The sequence below is a fragment of the Lagenorhynchus albirostris genome, chromosome 8 (assembly GCF_949774975.1).
Source record: "Lagenorhynchus albirostris chromosome 8, mLagAlb1.1, whole genome shotgun sequence".
Lineage (NCBI taxonomy): Eukaryota > Metazoa > Chordata > Mammalia > Artiodactyla > Delphinidae > Lagenorhynchus > Lagenorhynchus albirostris.
Genome location: NC_083102.1, coordinates 48865034 through 48891047, shown reverse-complemented (window position 1 = coordinate 48891047; position 26014 = coordinate 48865034). Strand labels below are relative to the sequence as shown.

Genomic DNA, 26014 nt, shown 5'->3' with positions numbered 1-26014 from the left:
AAATTGTTCTCTCATCTCAAGTTCATTAGGGATTAATTTTCTCATTTATCTTATTCCTCACCATATCTCTCTAGATATGGTTCAAAGTACCATGCCACAAGTTTTTATCTGTACTATTTTCATTGTCTTTCAGAACTACATATTTTGTAATTTCCTTTGTGATTTCTTCTTTTAACTCATGAGCTATTCAGAAATTTATTTTTTAGCTCCAAACAGGAGCTTGGGTATTTTAAACTATCTTTTTAGTGCTGGGTTCTAACTAAATTTCATTGTAGTTAAGGAACATAGTCTGTATGATATAGATTCATTGAAATTTGTTGATATTTCAATTATGAACTTATATACTATAGTCAATTTCCATGAATATTCTATGTGCACTGAAAAGAACATATATGTTTTTAGATAGATTAAATCAATTTTTAAAAATTTTTTGGTTCAAATCTTCCATATAGTTACTAATTTTTTGCCTCCTTGGTTTATCAGTTTCTAAAAGTGGTGTGTGAAAATCTCCCACAGTGATTGAGGATTTGTCAAACTTGTCTTATAAGTTTTTTCTTTATAGGCTTCAAAGTTATATAGTTAGATGCACTTAAACGTTATCTTCTTTTACTATTATTATATACTGACATTCTGTAGTCCTATTATGGCTTTATGCCTTACATTCTACATTATCTGATGTTAACACTGCTATAGTAGCTTTCTTTGAATAGGGTTGTCTGGTATATCTATTTTCATTCCCTTACTCTGAAAATTTCTATGTGGTTTAGTTTCAGGACTATCTCCTCTAAGAATGCTGCTAGATTTTTTTTAAAAACTCCAATGTGATAATTTCTATCTTTTAATAGATTATTTTAATCAAGTTACATTTACTGTAATTATTTTTATATTTGGGCTCTTTTAAAACTATATTTTCCCTTTGCTCCATTTCCTTTCTTCCTGTCTCCTTTTGGATTTAAAATTTTTTCTGTGATCATCTTTTATTTCCCTTCTGCTGCTTTGGGAACCCTAAGATTGCATTCCTACTTATTTAGTACTTACTCTGAAATTTTAACATGCATTTCCTAACAAAGACTACAATTACTCAGTATTTCTCTCCTCCTTCCTCCTGAATAAGACAACACTTGGCACACTGGCACTACCCCACATCTCCATCTTGCCCCAGCTAATTTTTAAAATTATAAGCTAAATTTAGTGTTAACTCTTTTTAAAATTAAAAAAAAAAGCTTGGGCTTCCCTGGTGGCGCGGTGATTGAGAGTCTGCCTGCCGATGCAGGGGACACGGGTTCGTGCCCTAGTCCGGGAAGATCCCACATGCCGCGGAGCGGCTGGGCCCATGAGCCATGGCCGCTGAGCCTGCGCGTCCGGAGCCTGTGCTCCGCAACGGGAGAGGCCACAACAGTGAGAGGCCGTGTACCGAAAAAAAAAAAAAGCTCATTGAAAAATAATCAATAATTAACATTACTGACATATTTTACCTATTTCTATGTTCACTATTGTTTCTTGGACTTTCCACCTTACCTCTGTGTTCACTTTTCTTTTGGCTAAAGTACATAGTGAGGAGCAGAACTGGGAGTCAAAGCAATGTGTGTTTGCCTCCAAAGTCCTTGCTCAACCACAACAATTTACTGGTTATGGATACAGAGAAAGGTATTCTGTGTGTATGGGTCAGGGCGAGGAGCCAGTAGATAAGAGACAGATGGAGAGGAAGAGGGGAAGTGGAGGATGCCTTGAGAGAAGGTGTCACGACAGTTTTGACACCGTCTGCCAGAAGACAGGATTCATGTATCAGAAAAGCAAAAACAACTAACTCATGTCATGAGACACGAATAATATATATATGTATATATACACATATATATGTATACGACATAAATAAACATGGGGAATTAAGGATGTAGTCATAAGTCAAGGGGCTTGGGCCAGAAAGGGAAGGTGTAGCTGCACCCATTTAAGGCCTGTGTAAGAATGCAGAGGGATTTCTAGCACCTAGGTACAATGCCTGCCACATAACAGGTGCTCAAGAATATTTGTGGAATGAAAGAAGTAAAAGCAAGGAAGAAAAGAAAGAATGGAAACGGAAAAGGGAAGGGAGGAAAATAACAGAATGAGAAAAGGAAGAAGGTAATAAGGAAGCAGGAAGAAAATGAAAGGAAAGAAATTAAAAGAAAAGGTAGAAGAAAGTAAATGAAAAGAAGGATCTCTTTTTTTATTAAGTATAAACATTGCATATTTGTAAATGGGCTAAAAAAAGACAAAAGATTTATATCAAACTGTTAACAATGCTTACTTAGAGTAGAAGGTGAATGACTTTCACTTATTAACTTTATGTCCATCAGCAATATTTAAGATTCTTCCAGTGAGCATCTATTGTTTGTTAGTAAAGATTTAAAAGTTAAGACTCAGAAACAGCAAAAGGGAAATGTGCAGAGAATAATACAGAACCACCTGATGTGGCATGGTGTGACGTACCCTCAGGTGAGTGCATCTTCACTGATCCCCCCAGTAGGGCCCCTCAGGGACTCCCTGTTGACCTTCAGGAGCAGAGACCATTTTTCCTGCCATCTCAGGCCCATTAATCTCCTCAAAATCCAGGCCCCAAAAGGAAGAGAAACCCCATTATTGGATTTCCTCTCCTCTTAAAGCCACCTGTCAAATTCCAGGTGGCCTTGGAATTGGTTGGCCCTGCATTCTCCCAGGTGGTCTGACTCCCTTTAAGAAGATCCAATCCTTCGTCCATAGGTCTTTCACTTCAGCCTGAAATGAACAACCCTATCAGAATAGGATAAGCCAAGTGTCTATACAAGAAAGACACATATTTACAATATTAAAAAAAGACTCTCCCTTCACAGATCGCACCTCATTAAAATAGAGAAAATGCTTCCCTCCTTTTTTTTTCTTTTTAATCTTTTTTTTTAAATCTTTCATGGGTTTCTCATTTCTCTAAGACTCCTCAGTCCCTTGAAGTAAACACTGACAGACAAGTCTAGCTGGTCCCTTATGACATAGAGCCATTCTATATTTTCCTAGCTTTACTTATATAAGAAAACCTATGTTTTGTCCATAAAAATAAACTCATACAAAGCATGGGTTATGGGTTTTTACAACTCAAGAGACACAGATAAAAAGGTGAGAAACCCTGGGCAATGTCTAAAGGCTTTTTTGGTTGTCACCTTATAGGGGTGCGACAAGCATCTAGTGGTGTAGACCAGGGATGCTGCTAAACATTTTACAATGCACAAGTCAGCCCCTACACAAAGAATTTTCTGGCCCAGAATGTCAACAGTGCTCAGGTTGAGAAACCCTGTGCTAAACCATCCTAATCACTCTCTAAAGGAAGAATTTTATCAGCCTCGTTATAGAGGAGGAAACTGAGAGCTGTAATGTCCCACAACCCAAGTCATATCGCCAGCATCTGGATCGGATCTGTTTCACTCCCTTAAACCCATGTATCTGCTATATTATCTTGAAGATGGAAATGACCTCCTCATTTCATAAATAAGGTAATTGAGGCTCAGATGCCAAGTGTCTTGCTCTGTATCTCACTGCTACTGGTGATTCTTTGTCCCTTCACAGTTCAAGGTCTGTGATAATGACTAATCACAAATGACTTCACCTCAAACCATGAAGCTGCCAACAAACGTCTCTTTCTCTTGTCCGTTAACCATTACACCCCTAGTAATTAACTTCTTGTTTCTGCTCCTTTAACACTGTAATCTAGTGGTTTTATTGCTCACATCTAATTCACTAGCTTAATCAATCATTATTCAGCTCCTTCTGTATGCTAAGCACTGTAAAGGTGCGGGATATAAATGGGTCAGAAGGCAAATGGAAGAGAACTGCAAGTTCAGGGGTTGGCAAACTATAGCTCAAAGAGTGCCTGTCTTTGTAAATAAAGTTTTATTGGAACACTCACACAAAAAAGGTGATAAACCAAAAGCCATCTATTATACCTCTATAACAGAGTTTCTCAATCTCGGCACTGCTGACATTTTGGGTCAGATAATTTTTTGTAGTGGTGGCCGTCCTGTGCTTTGTAGGATGTTTAGCAGCGTCCCTGGCACCTACCCACTAGATGCCTGCAACACACACACACACACACACACACACACACACACAACCAGCTGGGGCAACCAAAAATGCCTCCAGGAATTCAGTCATTAAATGTACCCTGGGGGCCAAAATCTCCCGTGGTTGAGAACCACAGAGGTAGCGCCAAGTTGCAAAAATAGGTTAGTTTATTTCTCTACAGTTAGAAATATATGTTTTGCACGCACACAGGTATTTCGGGTTTTAATATCTATTAAACCATCTCTTGTAATGAAGAGAATTTGTTTGCAATGCCAATGGCAAAGTAGAGAAAAGCAACATGACAAGCAAAATTATATCTCAAAGCTTCATGCTGTATTATGAAAGAGGCAACATTGAAGAACCCTAAAAAGATCACATTTATATTCAGCAAAGATAAAACTACAATTAGATGTGTGCGGTGACTCTAATTTATGGATGTTTTCCTTATATTGTATAACTTCAGATAACCTTCTGAGCAGAGTTCAGAGCTGAAACCATCCAAAAAATGATAATCTAGTTATCTATCGTACCATATAACAGGATACCATATCACCACACTTTTTAATTCAGTACCATAGTTTAAGGAAAAGGAATGCCAGCAGGCTGCCTAGACTAACAATATTAAAAGGCTGAATATGGGTGATTCTGTGAAAGTCAACTGGCATCTTTCCATTGCATTCCAAAGAAGGAATGTGAAAAAAAATTATTTGGTGAAATCAGGAATGATGTTAATACCAGAGACTCCAGGGTCTTCTATAATCTTGTTTAACTTGGTAATATGAGTGATAATTACTCAGCAAGAAAATAAAGCTAAAATGTATTTTGGGGGGGTTGTAACTATTTATTGATTAAGTTGGCTCTCATGTCATTTGCCGGAGATTGCTTCAAATTTAAGTACTCAAACACTGTTCTTTTTTATGGGTGTATATGTATATATATATATAATAGTTTCATGGAAAAAATTTATAGCTGCAATTTGCTTTATATGCCATTTTAGATGCAGATAGTTGGACTGAATAAATTTAAAATGTAATTGAATGACCAAAGAATAAAAACGTCCTTTTCTGGCTTGGAATAGTTCAATCTATCATTACAATATTAAAAAAAAAAAAAAGAATGAATTAACACTTAAAAAAATAGGTTAATGGGATTAGAAATTTATTGTACTATTTTATGCTACCCTCTCTCCTCCTGTCCACTTGCCAGAAGAATTTCAAATGCAATTCCCCTGAAATCTACAGATTTAATAGGCTGAACAGGCAGTTACCACTCTTGATACTAGGCCGATTTTATTGAGCCTACATCTTTAAAAATCTTTTTGTTGTGTTATTTCTGCAGAATTTCCTGACATTATAGAAAAAAATTACAGGTGACATGGTAACTAGAAGAGAAGAGCAAGCTAGGTTGGTTTCTGCAGCAATTTCCCAAGTATTGCTTTCCCCTTTCGAGATTCAAATTCAAACAAAAACCTTCTTCTGTATTTCTAATGAAAAAATGAGCAATAACTTCTGAAATTTGTGCTAAGCCAAATGAACTCATTACTGTGTTATGAAACAGTTTAACACACTTTGATCAAAATATTAGCTTTGCAAACATAAGTATGCAATAGTAATATCACCGCGTAATCAAACATGACTGGCCTATGCTAATAGGTACTAAGACATAAAAGGTGTCAAAGCATTAGGATATTTGAAGAAAAGTCAAATGTCTTTAATATTCCCCAGAAATGGCATTGTCTCAATTCTTCTCTACATATGTATAAATACCCTAAATGCAAAGAACCTTACAAATTTATTCCTATTCTTTTGTGAAGTTAGTTAAAATTTAATGAACAAGAAATTAAAGAGAAGCTGCTGTAATAGTTAGAATATTCTAACTGAAAAACAATGAAACTATTTACACTCTCATAAAATTATAAACATTTTTCAAGGGATATTTTATAATACAATTTTTAAACAATGTTTCCTTCTTATTATTCTTGAGACTTAAAACACTGCATGTTTATTTCGCATTTTAAAAATACATTTATTTGGACTTCCCTGGTGGCACAGTGGTTGGGAGTCCGCCTGCCGATGCAGGGGACACGAGTTAGTGCCCCGGTCCGGGAAGATCCCACATGCCGCGGAGTGGCTGGGCCCGTGAGCCATGGCCACTGAGCCTGCACGTCCGGAGCCTGTGCTCCGCAACGGGAGAGGCCACAGCAGTGAGAGGCCCGTGTACCGCAAAAACAAACAAACAAACAAAAAAACACATTTATTTAAGAGCTCTGCTTTCTCAGAAAAAGAACTTTGTGCTTTAAAGTAACATGTTGAATGCTTAGATTTTTCTTCAAACACATTTTATGCTTCATCTTTCAACTAAGAGGATTAATTTTCAACTACATGTAATGGACAGAAAATCGTGTTGAAATGATAGTATTAATTAATTCTGGGAGTTTAACCAGTAAGATTTCTGATATACACAGTTATTTGTACAGAACTGGAAAAATAACAACAGTTTATAAGTATGTTCACTGCTTTTCCACTGTTTTCACCTCCTCTCAAAATTATATTCATATTTCACAGAAGTGAAAGAAATTAGCTAAACTCTTCTCCTGAGAGACCATTTCTGAAAGAAAAAAAGTTGCTGTTCTAGTTTTAGATATTTAATCAAACAAAACCTCTAACTCTAAGAGCCAACTTCAGGGTTTTCACTAAAAAAAAAATCCCCTCTCTAATGGGTGGCTCAAACTCGACCACCCTGAACTGTGCAGACACTGAAGTGGCTCTCGGTTACACTGGGAAAGAAAGAAGAACTAGACATTCCACAGCTGCCTACACCAGCTTCCTTCCCAGGGGCACAGTTGCAGGCTCTATCAAACTCAATCACTTTGTACAGCAACTGGGATCCCAGGCAGGGGCAAGGAATACCAGAGCAGCTTAGATTTCTTCCAGTACCACAGAAAGAAGTAAGACTACTTCAAGAGTAACCAGTTATTTACAATGATTATGTGGCCCTAGGCCAAAAAAAGTGATGAAGAAGAACATCTGTAGTGAGAGAAAATAAAAGATGTTTCACATTTTTAAGATTTCAAGCTACTTACAGGCACTCTTCCTTAGATCTTTAGTATGAAAGTGCTATAAATATGTGCTCTTTATTTCTGACCAATTTTTTATTTGGGGGGACGGGGAGAGGATAAGCAAGTTGAAGAAACACAGAACTTAATTAACAGTCAATTCAGCAATTGTAATGTAACCCATTCACTGCAGTGTTTTAAAGGAATGAAGTGTATATTGCAGTAATATCATATTTAAAGGTACTACACTCTTCCATTTTACATCAGTATACTTTCTCACAAGCTCTTCTGAACATAAAGACTAAAATAACTGTATTAGTGGTATGGTGTGACTAAAGACAAGCAGTCAGAGAATATTCTTCCCTACTTGAGGATAACCAAGGCTATGGCAGGTGTCATTTCCTTGAGATAAATCAGAAAGGAAGGAGCTACAACCATATAGTTCTATTAAAATATAGAAATATACAGATTACCATTCCCCACAAAATCATGCTTTTATAGTAATCATCTTCTGGTAGGGCAGTAAAAGACAATATATAGATGCATATTTTGAGTAATTTTTATAATATCTTAGATTTATAATCCCATTACAATCATTAATTCTTACTTGGTCAGAAAACCATTATTATAACTCCATATAATCACTTGCAGAATTTACCAGATATAATAATGAAAATTATAATGATGATGTGACAATTTATTGTGGGTGTGCTATGATTCAATGGTGAAAAACTGAAACCATTTCCTCTAAAATCAGGAACAAGACAAGGATGCCCACTCTCACCACTATTATTCAACATAGTTTTGGAAGTTTTGGCCACAACAATCAAACAAGAAAAAGAAATAAAAGGAATCCAAATCGGAAAAGAAGAAGTAAAGCTGTCACTGTTTGCAGATGACATGATACTATACATAGAGAATCCTAAAGATGCGACCAGAAAACTACTAGAGCTAATCAATGAATGTGGTAAAGTAACAGGATACAAAATTAATGCACACAAATCTCTTGCATTCCTATACACTAATGATGAAAAATCTGAAAGAGAAATTAAGGAAACACTCCCATTTACCACTGCAACAAAAAGAATAAAATACCTAGGAATAAATCTACCTAAGGAGACAAAAGACCTGTATGCAGAAAACTATAAGACACTGATGAAAGAAATTAAAGATGATACAAACAGATGGAGAGATATACCATGTTCTTGGATTGGAAGAATCAACACTGTGAAAATGACTATACTATCCAAAGCAATCTACAGATGCAGTGCAATCCCTATCAAACTACCAATGGCATTTTTCACAGAACTAGAACAAAAAAATTTCACAATTTGTATGGAAACACAAAAGACCCCGAATAGCCAAAGCAATCTTGAGAAAGAAAAATGAAGCTGGAGGAGTGAGGCTCCCTGACTTCAGACTATACTACAAAGCTACAGTAATCAAGACAGTATGGTACTGGTACAAAAACAGAAATATAGGTCAATGGAACAGGATAGAAAGTCCAGAGATAAACCCATGCACATACAGTCAACTTATCTTTGATAAAGGAGGCAAGAATATACAGTGGAGAAAAGACAGCCTCTTCAATAAGTGGTGCTGGGAAAACTGGACAGCTACATGTAAAAGAATGAAATTAGAACACTCCCTAACACCATACACAAAAATAAACTCAAAATGGATTAAAGACCTAAATGTAAGGCCAGACACTCTTAAAACTCTTAGAGGAAAACACAGGAAGAACACTCTTTGACATAAATCACAGCAAGATCCTTTTTGACCCACCCCCTAGAGAAATGGAAATAAAAACAAAAATAAACAAATGGGACCTAATGAAACATCAAAGCTTTTGCACAGCAAAGGAAACCATAAACGACACAAAAAGACAACCCTCAGAATGGGAGAAAATATTTGCAAACAAAGCAACTGACAAAGGATTAATCTCCAAAATATACAAGCAGCTCATGAAGCTCAATATCAAAAAAACAAACAACCCAATCCAAAAATACGCAGAAGATTTAAATAGACATTTCTCCAAAGAAGATATACAGATTGCCAACAAACACATGAAAGGATGCTCAACATCACTAATCGTTAGAGAAATGCAAATCAAAAGTACAATAAGGTATCACCTCACACTAGTCAGAATGGCCATCATCAAAAAACCTACAAACAATAAATGCTGGAGGGGGTATGGAGAAAAGGGAACCCTCTTGCACTGTTGGTGGGAATGTAAATTGATACAGCCACTATGGAGAACAGTATGGAGGTTCCTTAAAAAACTACAAATAGGACTACCATACGACCCAGCAATCCCACTACTGGGCAGATACCCTGAGAAAACCATCATTCAAAAAGAGTCATGTACCACAATGTTCATTGAAGCACTATTTACAATAGCCAGGACATGGAAGCAACCTAAGTGCCCAAAGACAGATGAATGGATAAAGAAGATGTGGCACACATATACAATAGAACACTACTCAGCCATAAAAAGAAATGAAATTAAGTTATTTGTAGTGTGGTGGATGGACCTAGAGTCTGCCATACAGAGTGAAGTAAGTCAGAAGGAGAAAAACAAAATACCATATGCTAACACATATATATGGAATCTAAAAAAAAAAAAAAAGGTTCTGATGAACCTAGGGACAGGACAGGAATAAAGACGCAGACGTACAGAATGGACTTGAGGACACGGGGAGGGGGAAGGGTAAGCTGGGACGAAGTGAGAGAGTGGCATGGACATATATATACACTACCAAATGTAAAATAGATAGCTAGTGGGAAGCAGCCGCATAGCACAGGGAGATCAGCTTGGTGCTTTGTGACCACCTAGAGGGGTGGGATTAGGAGGGTTGGAGGGAGATGCAAAAGGGAGGAGATATGGGGATATATGTATATGTATAGCTGATTCACTTTGTTATATAGCAGAAACTAACACAACATTGTAAAACAATTATACTCCAATAAAGACGTTAAAAAAAAGAATATGTACATGCATATTTTGAGTAATTTTTTTAATATCTTGGATTTACAATCCCATTACAATCATTAATTCTTACTTGGTCAGAAAGCCATTATTATAACTCCATATAAGCATGTGTAGAATTTACCAGATATAATAATGAAAATAATAATGATGTGACAATTTAGTGTGGGTGTGCTATGACTCAAGCACTGTGCTGAGGGCTGTAGATCCATGATGTCATTTACTACCACCCCCCTTATGAAATTATCATTATTTTATAGATGACAAAATTGACTTTTAAGGTCACTGAGCTAGTAAATGGTATAGTCAGAATTTAAACTTTTTGACTCTAAAGTCCATGTGCTAGTTACTATGCTCTGCTTACTACACTGAACATCACATTTGTATGTTAATTTTGAACACTTTAGGTATTGTTAAATCATTTGTAAAGGTTTATACTGTTGTTAAATTGTTCTATTCAGAGAAAAATAGCCTTTCTATATGAGATGTCAGTTAAATATCACACATATTACTTATAATCCCTTTTCTTTCTCTAATGGCTGATTTTTTTAATAACCAGAAAAAGGTTCATTACAACCTAGAGTAGTAGTAACGTAATAATTCCCTAAATGTTCCTTCTGTTTTAGGTTGACCCTCAAAATTACAAGCCAAAGAGCTAATAGACAATTAAATTTATGTTACATAACAGATACTGAGGCATACAAACACTAAACCATGCCTGAAAATGTAGAATGATAAAATATCAAGTACGAAAACTTCAAGCCTCAAAAGACCTTTGTTTATAGTTCAACGATATTCCTCCAAGACAATGCAATACACTACAGAAGGAGGAATATATGAGGCAGAAGTTGTTGACATATGGGGTGTGCACAGAACTTCTGGTTAATGGAAGTTCCAAGATGTATAAATAAAAAATGATGTGTGAGTTGTTGGAAAAAACTGTAAGGCAAGTCAATTTTTTAATTAAAAAATTATGTAGCATAAACAATGTTAATGAGCCCAAAGTCCCATGAGATTAGGACTGTATCTGCTTCATTTTAACATTCCCTTCACTTTTCATGAAAGTATATCCACTCACTTGAAATACCTCAAGCAGAGTCCTTTTCGTAAAACAGTTTTGAAGATTTTCTTTGTCCTTGTTTTTAATAGCTCACCATTTTCTTCTCTTGATGATCTATGACATTAAAAAAAATCCCTAAAATCCTTAAGTGAATCACCATAAATAAATACCTGGAAGTTCTTCATAAATTTCATCGTCAATTGGCTGGCTGCTTGCTGGTGAACCGCTGATTGGTAGAGGATGATCAACATCATCATATAAGTCTCCTCTTTCATCCTCATCCTCAGGAATAACATCAGACCCCATATCTACAAAACATGTTTCAGGAGGCAGACTTTTCAAGAGTGCAAAAGAGGTTTTCAAAACCCTATTACCTAAATTAATGCAGCCCTACAAAGTCGCAATATTGTTATATGCTATATCCTTAACTTAAACATTTAAAAAAATTGATTGTGGTGTAAATATGTGAATTTCAAAGTTGCCATATGGTACTTGCAGAAAAGATGCTTTTATTAATCTGAAGTAGATGGTATGTATTAATACCAGTCATGTTCTTTTAGTCATTTCTCACAGAAGTCAATAAGTTTCTTTGTATGAAACTCCAACTTATTCAGTTATTCAGTACTTAAAGACTGTAATAACTTGTTCAATTGATTGCTGTTACCTTGTAAAACAAATTTCAGCTGCTGTACCCATTCTTCGGCATCTTTGGGAGAAGCTGCTGTGAACTAAAAGAAACAAACGATAGCAATAAAAATCACCACCGTAATGAAAGGTATATGTTGCATTCTTTCCATTTCTTTAAGACCATTAGTAATTCTCTTCATGTCTAGTACTACTTTCCTTGCAAGGATGCTTCTTATAATGTATAGCTAATTTTGACAAATTTACGTAATTGAAGCAGAGGATGATGGATTTGAAACTGTGATCAGCAGCTGGCAGCTGTGCAGGAAAAAAAGCTGCTTCTCTTCATCAATGTCAAAGACAGAACTGATGAACAAAATTTGCCCTTGACAATTAGAAGACACCCATGAATTTCTTTAGACTGCTGGGTACAGCTTTCTTAAAAATGTTCTTGTCCGATTCCAACACACTACCTGACAACTTAATTAACTGGCTTTCAACTGCAACCTCAGATATTTGAAACTTATTAAACATGCATTCCATATTGATGCTGGCTGATAGCTCTTGAATTGCAGAGCTGATGTGTGCCTTTGCCTTCCTTTTCTCCCACAAGCCTAAGCAATACAATATGCATGAACATTCTGATATTTTTCTTTTGATAATTTTATTCTTTCTGCCATGTAATCCTTTTAAGAAGTCACACAGTTCCATTAAAATAGACATAAAAAACGCAACATGTGAAGTAATTGATAAATTACATATCTCCTGTTCTCTCAAGAAGATATCACTTGAACTAATCTGGAATTTTTTAAAAACTTGATTTCCCCTTATACAAATGTTTAATGTATAAAACCCAGTATTTTTTATTATTATTAACATGTCAGAAAGAGTTGTTTGAACAAAATGTTAATGTCTTTAAAAATGAAATCAGGAAGTTTTATCAACTTAATTTCAAGGCATCATAAAAACTCCAACCTGATAGATACGTTTATCAGGAGCAGAGATTTCAAAACAGCAATCTTTCTTTCCATCCTTCCTAAGAGTGTTATTCATTCTGACATTGTAGCCTTCTATTGCAAATTCACCTTTCTGTTGTTTGTCTGTTGAAGATAAAACGCAAGTTAGAATTTCATTTACTATAGTGAATATAAATATCCAGTTGATTAGCTTTTATTTAGATTTTTTGGATAAATTTTTGGATAGAATATTTTTTGGTCATATAGCTTTCACAGTATAATATTTAAGTAACATTTCTAGGTATTACTTTTAATTCTAAAATTACAGAGTTACTTGGAATGGTTGGTTTTAAAAAGGACATCTAAGGGAACCAAAAGAAGAGGTCTGCAGATAAGGGTCTTATTCAGAAGGAAGTATGGAAATATGACAATTTCATGTAGGGAAAATCCAAGAATTGGAACTTAGAACTTGCTAGACAAACCCACTACAAATCCGTGGCTCTTTCAGGTTTGGTAAGCCAGTGGGAAAACCCATCTAGTTGAAAGCTTGCTGGGCTTTTATTTACCACTATCTCCTCTCATCACCACCCTCCAACCTCCCCACCCCGCAAAAGCCCCTAAAAGACAACTTTTTTTTTCTTTAAATCTCCTAAATTGGTACAAATCAAACTCTAAATTTAAAAAGCAAAGCAAAACAAAACTGCTAATTATAAAAAGATGTGAGGGGAAAACAAAGTATTTGAATGGAGAGGAGTGGTAAAGCAAGTACAGAAGCATTTCTTACCAAAACAAAACTGTTCACTAACCAGTCAGTGAACAGTTAAACTAGTAAAGCACATTTGAATCCCATATGATGAAAAGTCAAAAGAAAAGAAGACTTCAGTTTTAGTCAGATACTACTTTAAAAACAATAAAGTAGGAATAAAACAAAGGATTTAATACTGAAACTAAAAGTAAAATTAGTCGCCTTTCCTACTTTATCCAGTTATACAATTTTGAGAGAAAAGAGGCACTGCTATAGGTTTACTTCCTAGATTAACATACGATATTAAAATCATGAGTGAGGACAACTGTCTCTTTTACTGAGCTCAGGGGAAATATAGAAATGCTTCCACATCATGGGGTGCAGTGCTCTCTCAGCTTAGTGTGCCCGTAAAACATGTATCTCCTTTTCTTAAATGTACTAATTTAATGCCTGAAGTTACAGGCATTTTTAAAAGGTCATCAAGATCATATCTGGTTCAAAACATCAAAGGCAAACAATCTGAGTTAGTAATTTCTGACTTAAATCTGGACATTCTAATCATATTTAGTCATAATTTACAACTCTTTGGATGATTGAAAAAACAATTCAAATTCAAAATTTGAAGTTTGCTTTGTGGAAAACGTCTGCAATAAACTCTATGAGATGAAAACTATAAAAATCAGAGCAGCGTTTCCCAAAGTGTGTTTATGGGATATTAACAGGTTTCTATGATCAAATAAGTTTGGGAAATGTTGAATTAAACAAAGTTAAGCAGGTTTTGTTAGTCCAGCCTTCTTAAGGCCCTTAATATATTTGATCAAATTTCTATGAGAAAGATCTGGTGTGCAGCATTTCCCCAAATTATTTGTCGGTGGAACCCTTTTTTAACAGAATATTTTATGGAACTGGTACTCACATAACATATTTTGCAAAATACCTAACTAAAAAAATAATACTGGGGAAAAGGTATTAAAATAATAATGGTTAAGCACTGTTGGTTCTTCTAAAATTCTCAAAGAAAACTAATTCATTCATTCACTCATTCAACAAATTTATGCTGAGCACTTAAACAAAGGAGCATTATAGGTATGGTGAGACAAAAGCTAGTAACACTGTACCAGACCTTTCCCCCTTTGCCACTGAAACAGACACCCCACACACCTTCCCACACACCCAGTACAGATATAAGTGCTCCAGGAATATTAGTCAGTGATTCACTACACTGCAAAAGGATTTAATTTTCACAATAAAAAATGGAAGTAGTTGGAAGCAAATATCAAAGCCATACAGGATACTTTTGAGAGATTTCCTTAAACTTCTCAGGAAAAAAACAGGATATTCAAGGACCAGTTGGAGGAAAGAAAAATTCATAACTCTCAGTAGCTTTTGCAAATCCATAACCATAAAGTAGCCATATTTCCAATTAGCCAACGTGAGATAGGAAGTTCACGACACAAAATGGGCAGACATGGGTATGCTAAGACTCTGCTCTTCTCCACTTACATTAGCTTCTCTTCAAGGCCCAGAGGAAAGAGAAAACCTTAGCATCACATGGCAATCTATAGCAATTTACATATAGGCTAGTTTGACAGTGCTTTCTGGGGTAGTTTCAAAGACACTTGTTGACTTAAAAATAGGTACATGCCATGGGCTTCCCTGGTGGCGCAGTGGTTGAGAGTCCACCTGCTGATGCAGGGGACACGGGTTCGTGCCCCGGTCCGGGAAGATCCCACATGCCGCAGAGCGGCTGGGCCCGTGAGCCATGGCCGCTGAGCCTGCGCAGCCGAAGCCTATGCTCCGCAACGGGAGAGGCCACAACAGTGAGAGGCCCGCGTACCGCAAAAAAAAAAAAAAAAATAGTTACATGCCAATCAAATGGGAAGTAAGGTCATATAAGTTCATTTCTCCAGAACTATAGTAGACTAATAAAATAATTTATCTAAGTGAACTTCTCAAATCACAGAAGTTTATTTCTTTTAAGTGCCAAAACGCTCTAAAATGTTGGTTTTTATAACTGCAATCATTCTGAAATATATACTTCCCTGACTTTTCAAACAATTCTGTTAAACGTAATTTAACTTTTCCTTGATCGAGTAGTATTAATCTGAGTATTAGTTTTTATAGTATATTACAACACGTTGATACCCTCAGGATTTTTGAGGTATTTGTCCCTCTATTACATTTTCCTCAGCTTCTATTTCACACTTTAACCTTGCCTATATCAATGCTGTTAGATTTTAATGTCTACAGCACTGAAGGCTGCCAGGAGAAACTAGATAATGAAATCTATTTAAATCAGTAACTTAATTTTACACAATTCTAATTCAGTAGGTTTGAGGTAAAAAGCAGTTGGCTCTGATCTCTTACAAAACAAAATGTATGAGGTTAATGATGCTATTTCCTCCTACTTTTTCACTGGCTTTAGGTTTACAGCTGTGTTCTGGGGGTTTTAAGAGCCAAAAAGACAGATCTTTTTTTTTCTTTTTTAAAAAATGCAGAGCACCGGCTCTAGGTGCGTGGGCTTCAGTAGTTATGGCGCACCGACTTAGTTGCTCTGCAGCATGTGGGGTCTTCCTGGACCAGGGCTCGAACCCATGTGCCCTGCATTGGCAGGTGGATTCTTAACCACTGCACCACCAGGCAAGCCCAAAAAGACAGATCTTATTTGCTGAACTCCTTCTATATGCCAGAAATTTAATACAGCAATCTCATATATACCTTGTAATAATTCTAAGACAAAGAAGGTATTTATTATATCCCCAGCACTGATGGGGAAAAAGAAAACTTAAACAACTTGCTTACAGCCACACAACCAAAGTAGTAAAAGCCAGGACCCTAACGTAAGTCTGATTCTAAAACCTTGCTTTTTCAACCACTTCACATTGTCTCCTAGAAAGGTGTTTCTCAAAGTGGATTTCAAGAATCACCTGTTAGAATCATCTTGGATGCCTGTTAAAAACATAGAAAGGGCTGCCACTCTGAACTTGCTGTATAGGATTCCCCGGGGGTGAGTCCACAAAACTAAGCTTTTAGCAAACACCCCAGGTGATTTTGACACACACGAATGTTTGAAAAACCACTGTTTTAGAACATGTAATTTATGAAGTCTCAGTAGAGATGATAAGCGTTAGAGCTTGCATTTCCTCCTGCAACTTGGGCCCAACTTTCTCAGCTTGCTTTATGGGCTCCGGTACCTTTGCCTATCTCTTAAACAGCCATGATGGGTTATGTTCTAAATCCTGTTCTTTTCCTGCTGTACAGTTTTCACTGGGCAACGACATCCAATCCCAGGGATTAAATTCCTATCAATATGCTTGTGACTCATAGTTCCCTATTTTCAGTCCAGCTTCAGAACTTAATATCCATATCTGTTTTTTTTTGCAGTACGCGGCCCTCTCTCTCACTGTCATGGCCTCTCCCGCTGCGGAGCACAGGCTCCAGACGCGCAGGCTCAGTGGCCATGGCTCACAGGCCTAGCCGCTCCGCGGCATGTGGGATCTTCCCAGACCGGGACACGAACCCGTGTCCCCTGCATCGGCAGGCGGACTCTCAACCACTGTGCCACCAGGGAAGCCCAATATCCAAATCTTCACCTGCTCACTATACATGTTTCATCTCTTGAATGTCCTATAGGCACAATGAATATAACTTGCCCACAATGGAGATCATCTTATCCCCACTCCCACTCTACTTGTGATCTTTCTTGTCGTGTCCTCCTTCTCAATAAGCAGTACTTCCATTAATTGAAGCCCCCAAACCAGAAAATTGAGCATCATTCTTAATTTCTCCCTTTTCTTCATCAACTGACACCTCATTCTCTCCCTCCACCCTACTACCATCTTCCAAAACCCAGTCAGTCCTAGTTTCATTGCAAATATGCTGGCTTTTTCTCTTTTTTGCTGGCTCTCAGAAAATATGCTTAAAACACCAACCACTCTCTTATCATTTAAAATATAGTATAAATATAGCAACTAAATAATTCTAAATCATTTAGCATCCCTATGAGTTGTGAGCATTTGTCATTTGAGGATCCCCAGCATCTAAGTATCTTTCCTATTTTAGTCCTGAGATCATCAGGAGGCAGAGCCAACTTCCCGCCACAGAAGCTGGAGGGAGGTTTAGATTTTCCCTGTTCCAGATCAGTCAAGTGGATGCTCCAGCCTGGGACCTAAATCTGAACTGAATAACAAAAGAATCAGGGGGGAGCTCAGAATCCACTTCTGTTAGCAGTGGCATTCACTGATTGGTGGCAGTGCACAAAGGCAACATCACGAGTCCTGGCTTGGCAGGGCCGCCAGTGTGTCCCAGTCAGACTGTCCCTGGAGGTGTGGATTGGGCTGAAGTTCCAGCCACCTCACCTCCCTTAGTCCTTGACTGCTCTTCCAAGCCTGGTTGTTTAGCCTTCCCATCAACTCTGTCTGAGAGTTGATATTCTCCCAATAATTGCCTTTCCTGCATAAACAAAGTTGGTTTCTGTTGTTTATACCAATAATGCTAATTTGGTACACATGACTAGCAAACAGAAAGATATGAAATGTGTTCAGAAATTTTTGATAATATCTGCTTCTTATATTTAAAAAGGCCTTTCCCTCTTAGTGAATAACTCATGCTATTTCCATAAGTATTAATGCTCACTAGTAAGAAAGAGGGAAACATGCCCGTTAATACTAAACCTCCCACTAAACTTTATCCAGCTGATTAGTAAGTTGTTCTAAGCCCTCAGTTAAAGACATATGAATGTTTTCCTTGTTTATATAGCTCACAGAAATACAGCTGCCAATGCTAATTCTGTCACTTGAAATATACTTCCAGTGTTCCAAGTTATACCATGAGGAAATATCAAATTATTACTATTTTAAGTGAAAAATACTGTATGCCATATATATTTATTACTTAAGGGCCCCAAAGGGCTCTGAATAACAAACATAGGCAATATGTATGGGTCCAAAGGGAAGCACTTTAGTTAGAATTAAAAGTTTCGCTCATACAGTCTGGTGGCAGGAAATTTTAGGTATTTATAAAACTTTTTTTTTTTTTCCTTTAAAATAAAAGTACACTGCAAGTGGGAATTCCCTGGTGGTCCAGTGGTTAAGACTCCACACTTTCACTGTCAAAAGCCTGGGTTCAATCCCTGGTCAGGGAACTAAGATCCTGCAAAACACAGCAGCCAAAAAAAAAAAAAAAAAGTACACTGCAAGCATAAGAACCAAGTGGTTTTTGTATACCGCCACACACTTTCAACCATAGGAATAAACTTGATTTAAAAAACAGTGTAGAATGAGGTAGCTGTGAATGGAGAATAAATAAATTACAAGAAATTAAATTTCTCATAGACTGGAATTTAAAACCATGTTTCTCGTTTTTTTGGCTATACCTACTGTTTTCCTCCACAACTGAAATTCAGATAATAATTATGATATGGTCTATTAGACTATACATACAGCTATTGTTAAGATAAACATTATACGGGGCTTCCCTAGTGGCACAATGGTTAAGAATCTGCCTGCCAATGCAGGGGACACGGGTTCGAGCCCTGGTCCAGGAAGATCCCACATGCCGCGGAGCAACTAAGCCCGTGCACCACAACTACTAAGCCTGTGCTCTAGAGCCCGCGAGCCACAACTACTGAGCCCTGCGTGCCTAGAGCCTGTGCTGCACAACAAGAGAAGCCACCGCAATGAGATGCCCGCGCACCGCAACTAAGAGCAGCCCCCGCTCATCGCAACTAGAGAAGCCCGCATGCAGCAACAAAGACCCAATGCAGCCAAAAAATACATAAATAAAGTAAATAAATTTTTTTAAAAAGATAAACATTATACAGAGAATATCTTAATATCCTACACATGTTATCCTCTTAGGGCCTCCTACAATAATTACAGAATTAATGACACTGCTGCTACCCATGCAACGTCATGCAACGTGAGAATGGCTAAAAACATAACCTGCGGCTCCTTCATGCACTTAAGGTGCTAAACAACTCTCTGGATTCCCAGCCACTCTCAGTTTCAAAACACATCTTGCCTCCAGTCTGACAGCTGTCAACGTGATCTTTCCAACATCCAAAGTTTGTCATGCCATCTACTTACCTGCAATGCTTAGAAACATTAACTGCCCCTTAGACAAAAAAGGCCAAACTCCTGACCAGGGAATTCACCAGCTTGGCTCCTCCTCTTCCAGTCTCACCAGTCCTCACTCACCTACTGCCCCAGTGAGCCGGCTCCTGCATATCATACTGTTTCATGGGTCCTCTGTGCCCATTCCTCTGAGCCAGTGTGTGATACCACTTAGCACTAATAATACCTGGCACATAGATTTTCAAAGAATATTTACTGCTACAGATGTTGCTGTATCTATTACACACAGATAGGTACAGTATCATCTATATATCTGTGTACTTACAGCAGTGCAGATCTATTAAAAAGATATTACTTTCAATCTATCTATGTATACACACACACATCTCTTCAATCTATATACAGATGTATAGATATATTTTAAATCAAACTGTGTCCTGGTTTATTGCAAACCAACAGGACTCATCATCATGAGACCTTTAAACAGGACTTAGTTTGTACATGAATATTTCCCCATGTTGATGAAGTCCTTCTAAGTATCAGATGTACATTTTAACTTCTCTGTACTGCTACAGGGTAATAAAGGTCTTTTATTTAACATTCATTTTGATAGAGTTTAAAGTCAGTATTTGCATATCAGAATTATTTCATTTCTATCATGTCAAAATTATTTCTATTTCTTAAGGAATAACAAAGATATTATCCTTCTTTACACAAACAAAATTATAGTATGAATTTTTTTAATATCAGATTTAATTTACATATTTTGTATATATTCATGATATAATTATAAAATGCTGATGCCCTGACCCAGGAATTTGCCTCTATCAAATGAACCAGGAAAAAAGGTAAGCTTTTATGGCTGTAAGTAAAGTTGTTGTTATAAAACAACAGAACTTCTAATTATACAAACACTGTCACTTTAACAATAATTTTAAATATTAAAAGAGAACTATGATGCTATTTCAACATCAAAATACTTTATCATTGTCATCCACACTGAACAGCTATGTCCTATTTTTCCTATCAGTGGTGAAATAATGAGGGAAGTGAGAGAGCAGAGAGCTCAATTTCAATAAAAAATTTTACTTCCCCGCCAATGTAAAAGTTTTGTTAGTTTAAATTATCTGTATTAAGCCCAATTTTCTACTGACTTTTATTATACATTGAAAAGGTACTATACTACAACGAAAAAGTTACAACCACATGATATAATAAATAACTTTTGATATACATTTAGAATGACTCTTGGTAGGACCAAGGCTACTTGCAGCCGCCACATACTAGATGGCACTAGAATTTTCTTTAATTGGGGACTTGGGGTGGGGGCAGCAAAACTCCTTAAGTGGAAGAGATACTACAAACTACGCCCCCCTTAAAAGTGGGAGGAGATAAGTTTCATAATGCTGATTCAAGATCATATGGAGGTTAAACAGAAAAACAAAACCCTGAGGGCTTCCCTGGTGGCGCAGTGGTTGAGAGTCCGCCCGCCAATGCAGGGAACATGGGTTCGTGCCCCGGTCCGGGAACATCCCACATGCCGCGGAGTGGCTAGGCCCGTGAGCCATGGCCGCTGAGCCTGCGCATCCGGAGCCTGTGCTCCGCAACGGGAGAGGCCACAACAGTGAGAGGCCCGCGTACCGCAAAAAAAACAAAACAAAACAAAAAAAACGCTGAAAACATGAGTTTGGAACAGGTTCCTAAATGGGCCATCATTTACAGGTGTGTTGGAAGGGCTGCTAACTTCCAAGTTGTGGAAAGAACATGGCTTTGGAGCCGGAGGGGCCTGACTAAATCCTCCATGTGCCTCTCAGCTTCCTGTGATAACCTCTCTTGTGTAGACTAGTTCAGTGTCCCCCTAAATGATCCTGCTGACCCAGTTTCTAACCATTCCAATCCATGCCCCACAATATTATCACAATTACTTCCTAAAAACCAATTCTGGTCCTAGAGCCCTATGCTTAAAAGCCATATTCAAGATAAAATAGTTAGCAAGGACCTTATTCTCATAAGGCTCTTGTCAATCTGATCCTAACCCACTGTTTTAGCCTTTTATACACCCTCCCCTCATTCACTGTATGCTCTGCCTTGATTCCAATTCTGATCTCATCCAAGGCCTTTCAAAACTCAGAATCTTTGCCATTGTGCTGCCTGGAATGCCCATTTTACCCTTTTTCATCCAACAAACTCCTCATTTTTTAAGGCCCAATGAAGGGTCCTCTCCACTAGGAAGTATTCTTTAACTCCCTCAGGAAATTACCCACCCCCCCTTTGTGATCCAAAGATATTTTATTTAAATCACTTATTGTACCGCATTGAATTTACCTGCCCAGCCCCGAGTGATCCCATGACTTCCTCTCTTCTCTTACTGATACCCACACAACTCCACCTGAGAGTACCTGTAAGGCAGGATTATCTTTGGATCCCCCATGCCCAGGATCTATCAAGTGCCCAATAAATGTTTACCAAATTAAAAAATGAATAAATCAGTGAGTGAAGGACTACCTTAATGGCAGTCTGAGCATCTAGGACCCAAGAAGTTTGATAAATGAGATTCATGACAATGAGATTCAAATGAAGAGGAAACAGATGAAAGGAAGGATGTGATTTCAGAAAGTGATAAAGTATGTTTTGTTAAGATATATGGGTGTGTGTGTGTGTGTGTGTGTGTGTATAAAACTTAAAGTCCCCAAATGGCCATGAATAATAAATACAGATAATATTTAGGGGTACAAAGGTAAGAGTATTATTTACCCTACAGGCTGGAACTACTCTTTCTAAGCCATTATTATCTTGATGGGTCAAAATGTTTTTTGGCACATACTGTAAGTTAGAAAATGTGAACTATGTATCTGTCAAACAGTGACAAAGTACAATTTAACCTAGTAAGTGGTATCAACTCCTCTGTGCCTCTACAATCCATTTATCTAAATCCTAATTAGTTGGAGGATTATAGTTCTCATATATCTAAATAGCTCTTTCCAAAGTTTAGGTAAAGTGGTTCACATATACAGTATACAATGTACAAATCAGCTATCTGATTTCACAAAGAAAAAAATTTCATGTGACATGTACATTTTCTTGGAAAGAAAAGGACACAAAGGAAGGAAATTAAAATCATGCCAAACAAGCAGTTAAAAACTGTCTAAATATAGATTTTTCCCCCCCCAAGTCCCTAAAAGCAGAACTGGCCAAGAATTCCAAAGAACCACTAAAAACAGATCTGAAATCTCAATGGAAACAGGAGGCTTCATAGTGACAGATAGGGAAGAGTTTAAGGAAATATAAACCAGCTCCTCAAAGATCCACGTAAAAAGGGAATGCGAGAATAGTAACTTTTTAAAAGCTGTGGTGGTAGAGTGGCTAAATGGATCACAAAGTACTTAAAATACAAATTACAAAGAATGTTATTACCACAAGGCCTCATCAAGTAAGAATAGAAATGGGAATTTAACTAGTACCTCCCCCAAATAACTAGAATTTATTTATTAGCCTTTGAAATAAATATAAACATTCCCTAGATTTTGGGAAAACTCTTGCTAATCTTTGACCTAACTGTTGGTATATACCAGTTAGGACTAGGAGTGAAGGAAACAGACATACGTATTCATTGATTTTTAAAGACATTAGAAATGAGAAGACTAACTGAACCAAAGTCACAAGGATTTTAAACCTCCCTCCCCTGGTCTTATGAAATAGAAGACATTTCTTTATGAAAAAGCAAAATCTTGATCTCAATTCACAATACGGTACAAAATTTTATTTCTATAATAGTAACACATGTTTATGACCTATGATAATCATAATTGAACTTGGACTCTAAATTTTCTGATAAAATCACCTACTTAAGCCTTAGCAGAAGAAAGAAGGCTACCTGTTGATAGCTGTTTATAGTTTACACTTCACTGACTCCATTTCTACTTACGAACATATTGTAAATTAGTGACAGAATGCAAACTCGCCACTAAGTTAATTCTCAACTTGATAATCCCATTAACCAAAAGGTGAGACCAACTTCTAGCATCATGCATGTATTTAAAATTTATCTGAAATACAATAATCATATCTGCCTGATTTTATAATAAGGAAGAAAACCCTAAAAACTGCAAATAATGTCAAATGAAATATAAACTTCCAAACAACACTGATAAGAAACAACTTCATGGGAAAGCTTATATTCAGTGATATTGGACTTTTACATCTTTTTTTCTCCTTAAGTGTCCTTTCTGGAAATGAATGTCAGCTATTTATATACAACCCTTACTTTATAAAATTCAACTTCTGACCCACTTTTCCTAGATAAAAGCAAAACTAAGAAAGCTTATATTCTTTAAATTTCAGTATTTTATGGCTTTATTTGTTCAAACAATGAACTTAAAATTATGTGAACTATGAGTAAGTTATTAATTAGCAAGTGAAGTTACAAAATGTAACTGTTTCTAAATTAACATAGTGATAATAGTGGTTAAGAGCATGGACTCTAACCATTATGCCTCAGTTTAAACACCCAAACTGCCATTACCAGCTCTGTGACCTTGAACAAGTGACTTAACCTCCCTGTCCTCAGTTTTCCAAACAGTAAAATAAGTGGGACTAATGATGGTACCTACCTCACAAAGCTGTAGCTAACCAAGTTAATATAGCTAAACTGCTTAGACAGCTAAGGTGCTTAGAACAGTAACCTTGATAGATGTTTGCTGTTACTTAAATCCATAAAGGAAGCTGAGAAAGGTGTTGCACACGTTTCATTTTATCTAAATTTTTCTTTTAAAATATTTGAAGGAAAAAACATCCTTTCCTCCCTTCAAAACTCCCACAACCCTAAAGAAACTCTACAACTACCGCCTGGATGATAAATATCAATAATTGCTGAGGTAAAAGGCCACACTGATGAAAGTTATTTTTCTCTTTCCTAATTCAATAAAACACAATTGTGTTAACTTTTAGGGCATTCTGGAATTTGGAGCATTTGTCAAATAACAGAATTATTAATTACCCTTAGGCTATAATATTAAAATTTTTAGTTATTCTTTCTCCATTTGTCTTCAGCTTATTCTGCACCCTAAAGGTATGGGGGTGGAGTAAAATGCCCCCCCAAAAACCCTCATGCTGATATAACTGAAGGCCAATACTACCTTTATCACTTCCATAATAATAGAACACTGTTTTACTGAGAGCACACCACCGTTTCTGCCATTCAAATCCCAGAAAGCTGTGATCTACAATAAAGAGGGAAAAAGAACAGTTTAGATAATATGTATTACCTTTATAAATATAATGCAATTCCCTTATTGAAAGAGAAAAAGTTAGTTAATATGATTTCTAAGGCTCCTTTTAGCTGTAAAATTCTATGACTAAATAATTTGTATCTTCTTTTCCAAGAGACAAACAAAAAACAAAACAAAGCTAAAAGGAATACACTAGGAATGTAAATTGATACAGCCACTATGGAGAACAATATGGAGGTTCCGTAAAAAACTAAATTTAGAACTACTATACAACCCAGCAATCCCAATACTGGGCAGATACCCTGAGAAAACCATCATTCAAAAAGAGTCATGTACCACAATGTTCATTGCAGCTCTATTTACAATAGCCAGGACATGGAAGCAACCTAAGTGTCCATTGACAGATGAATGGATAAAGATGTGGCACATATATACAATGGAATATTACTCAGCCATAAAAAGAAACGAAATTGAGTTATTTGTAGTGAGGTGGATGGACCTAGAGTCTGTCATACAGAGTGAAGTAAGTCTGAAAGAGAAAAACAAATACCGTGTGCTAACACATATATATGGAATCTAAAAAAAATGGTCATGAAGAACCTAGGGGCAAGACGGAAATAAAGACGCAGACCTACTAGAGAATGGACTTGAGGATACGGGGAGGGGGAAGGGTAAGCTGGGACAAAGTGAGAGAGTGGCATGGACATATATACAATACCAAATGTAAAACAGATAGCTAGTGGGAAGCAGCCGCATAGCACAGGGAGATCAGCTCAGTGCTTTGTGACCACCTAGAGGGGTGGGATATGGAGGGTGGGAGGGAGGGAGACGCAAGAGGGAAGAGATATGGGGATATATGTATATGTATAACTGATTCACTTTGTTACAAAGCAGAAACTAACACACCATTGTAAAGCAATTATACTCCAATAAAGATGTTAAAAAAAAAAAAAAAAGGAATACACTGCAGCAGAGATGGGACGGCTACATTTATGGGATCAACTACATGGCTAACAAACTTTCCTGACAGGAAACAGTCAGAAAGGTATTTGACTATAAAGCCTTAAGATAATTGATTCATCAGGGTCTCATTTTCTCATCTGTCATAAAAAAGAGGGAGGAGGGGTTGACCTAGATTTCTATTATCTGTTTCAGCTTTAAAATTCAGCTAAGAAAGCTAAGAAAAGCAAATGGAATATAAATAGGAAGGCCCAA

The 26014-nt window shown here is 36.9% G+C and overlaps 1 protein-coding gene across 2 annotated transcripts in view; it reads right to left on the bottom strand.

Annotated features, from left to right (window-relative positions):
• Positions 1–26014, bottom strand: part of SKAP2 (src kinase associated phosphoprotein 2) — a 155005-nt gene that overhangs the window by 45345 nt on the left and 83646 nt on the right. For both annotated transcript variants that reach the window (XM_060156968.1, XM_060156969.1), the window contains exons 6-9: positions 24707–24790; positions 12772–12896; positions 11837–11900; positions 11343–11480 (exon numbers count right to left, since the gene is read on the bottom strand). In XM_060156968.1, coding sequence (XP_060012951.1) covers positions 11343–11480; positions 11837–11900; positions 12772–12896; positions 24707–24790 — 411 coding nt within the window. The remainder of the gene's footprint in view (positions 1–11342; positions 11481–11836; positions 11901–12771; positions 12897–24706; positions 24791–26014) is intronic.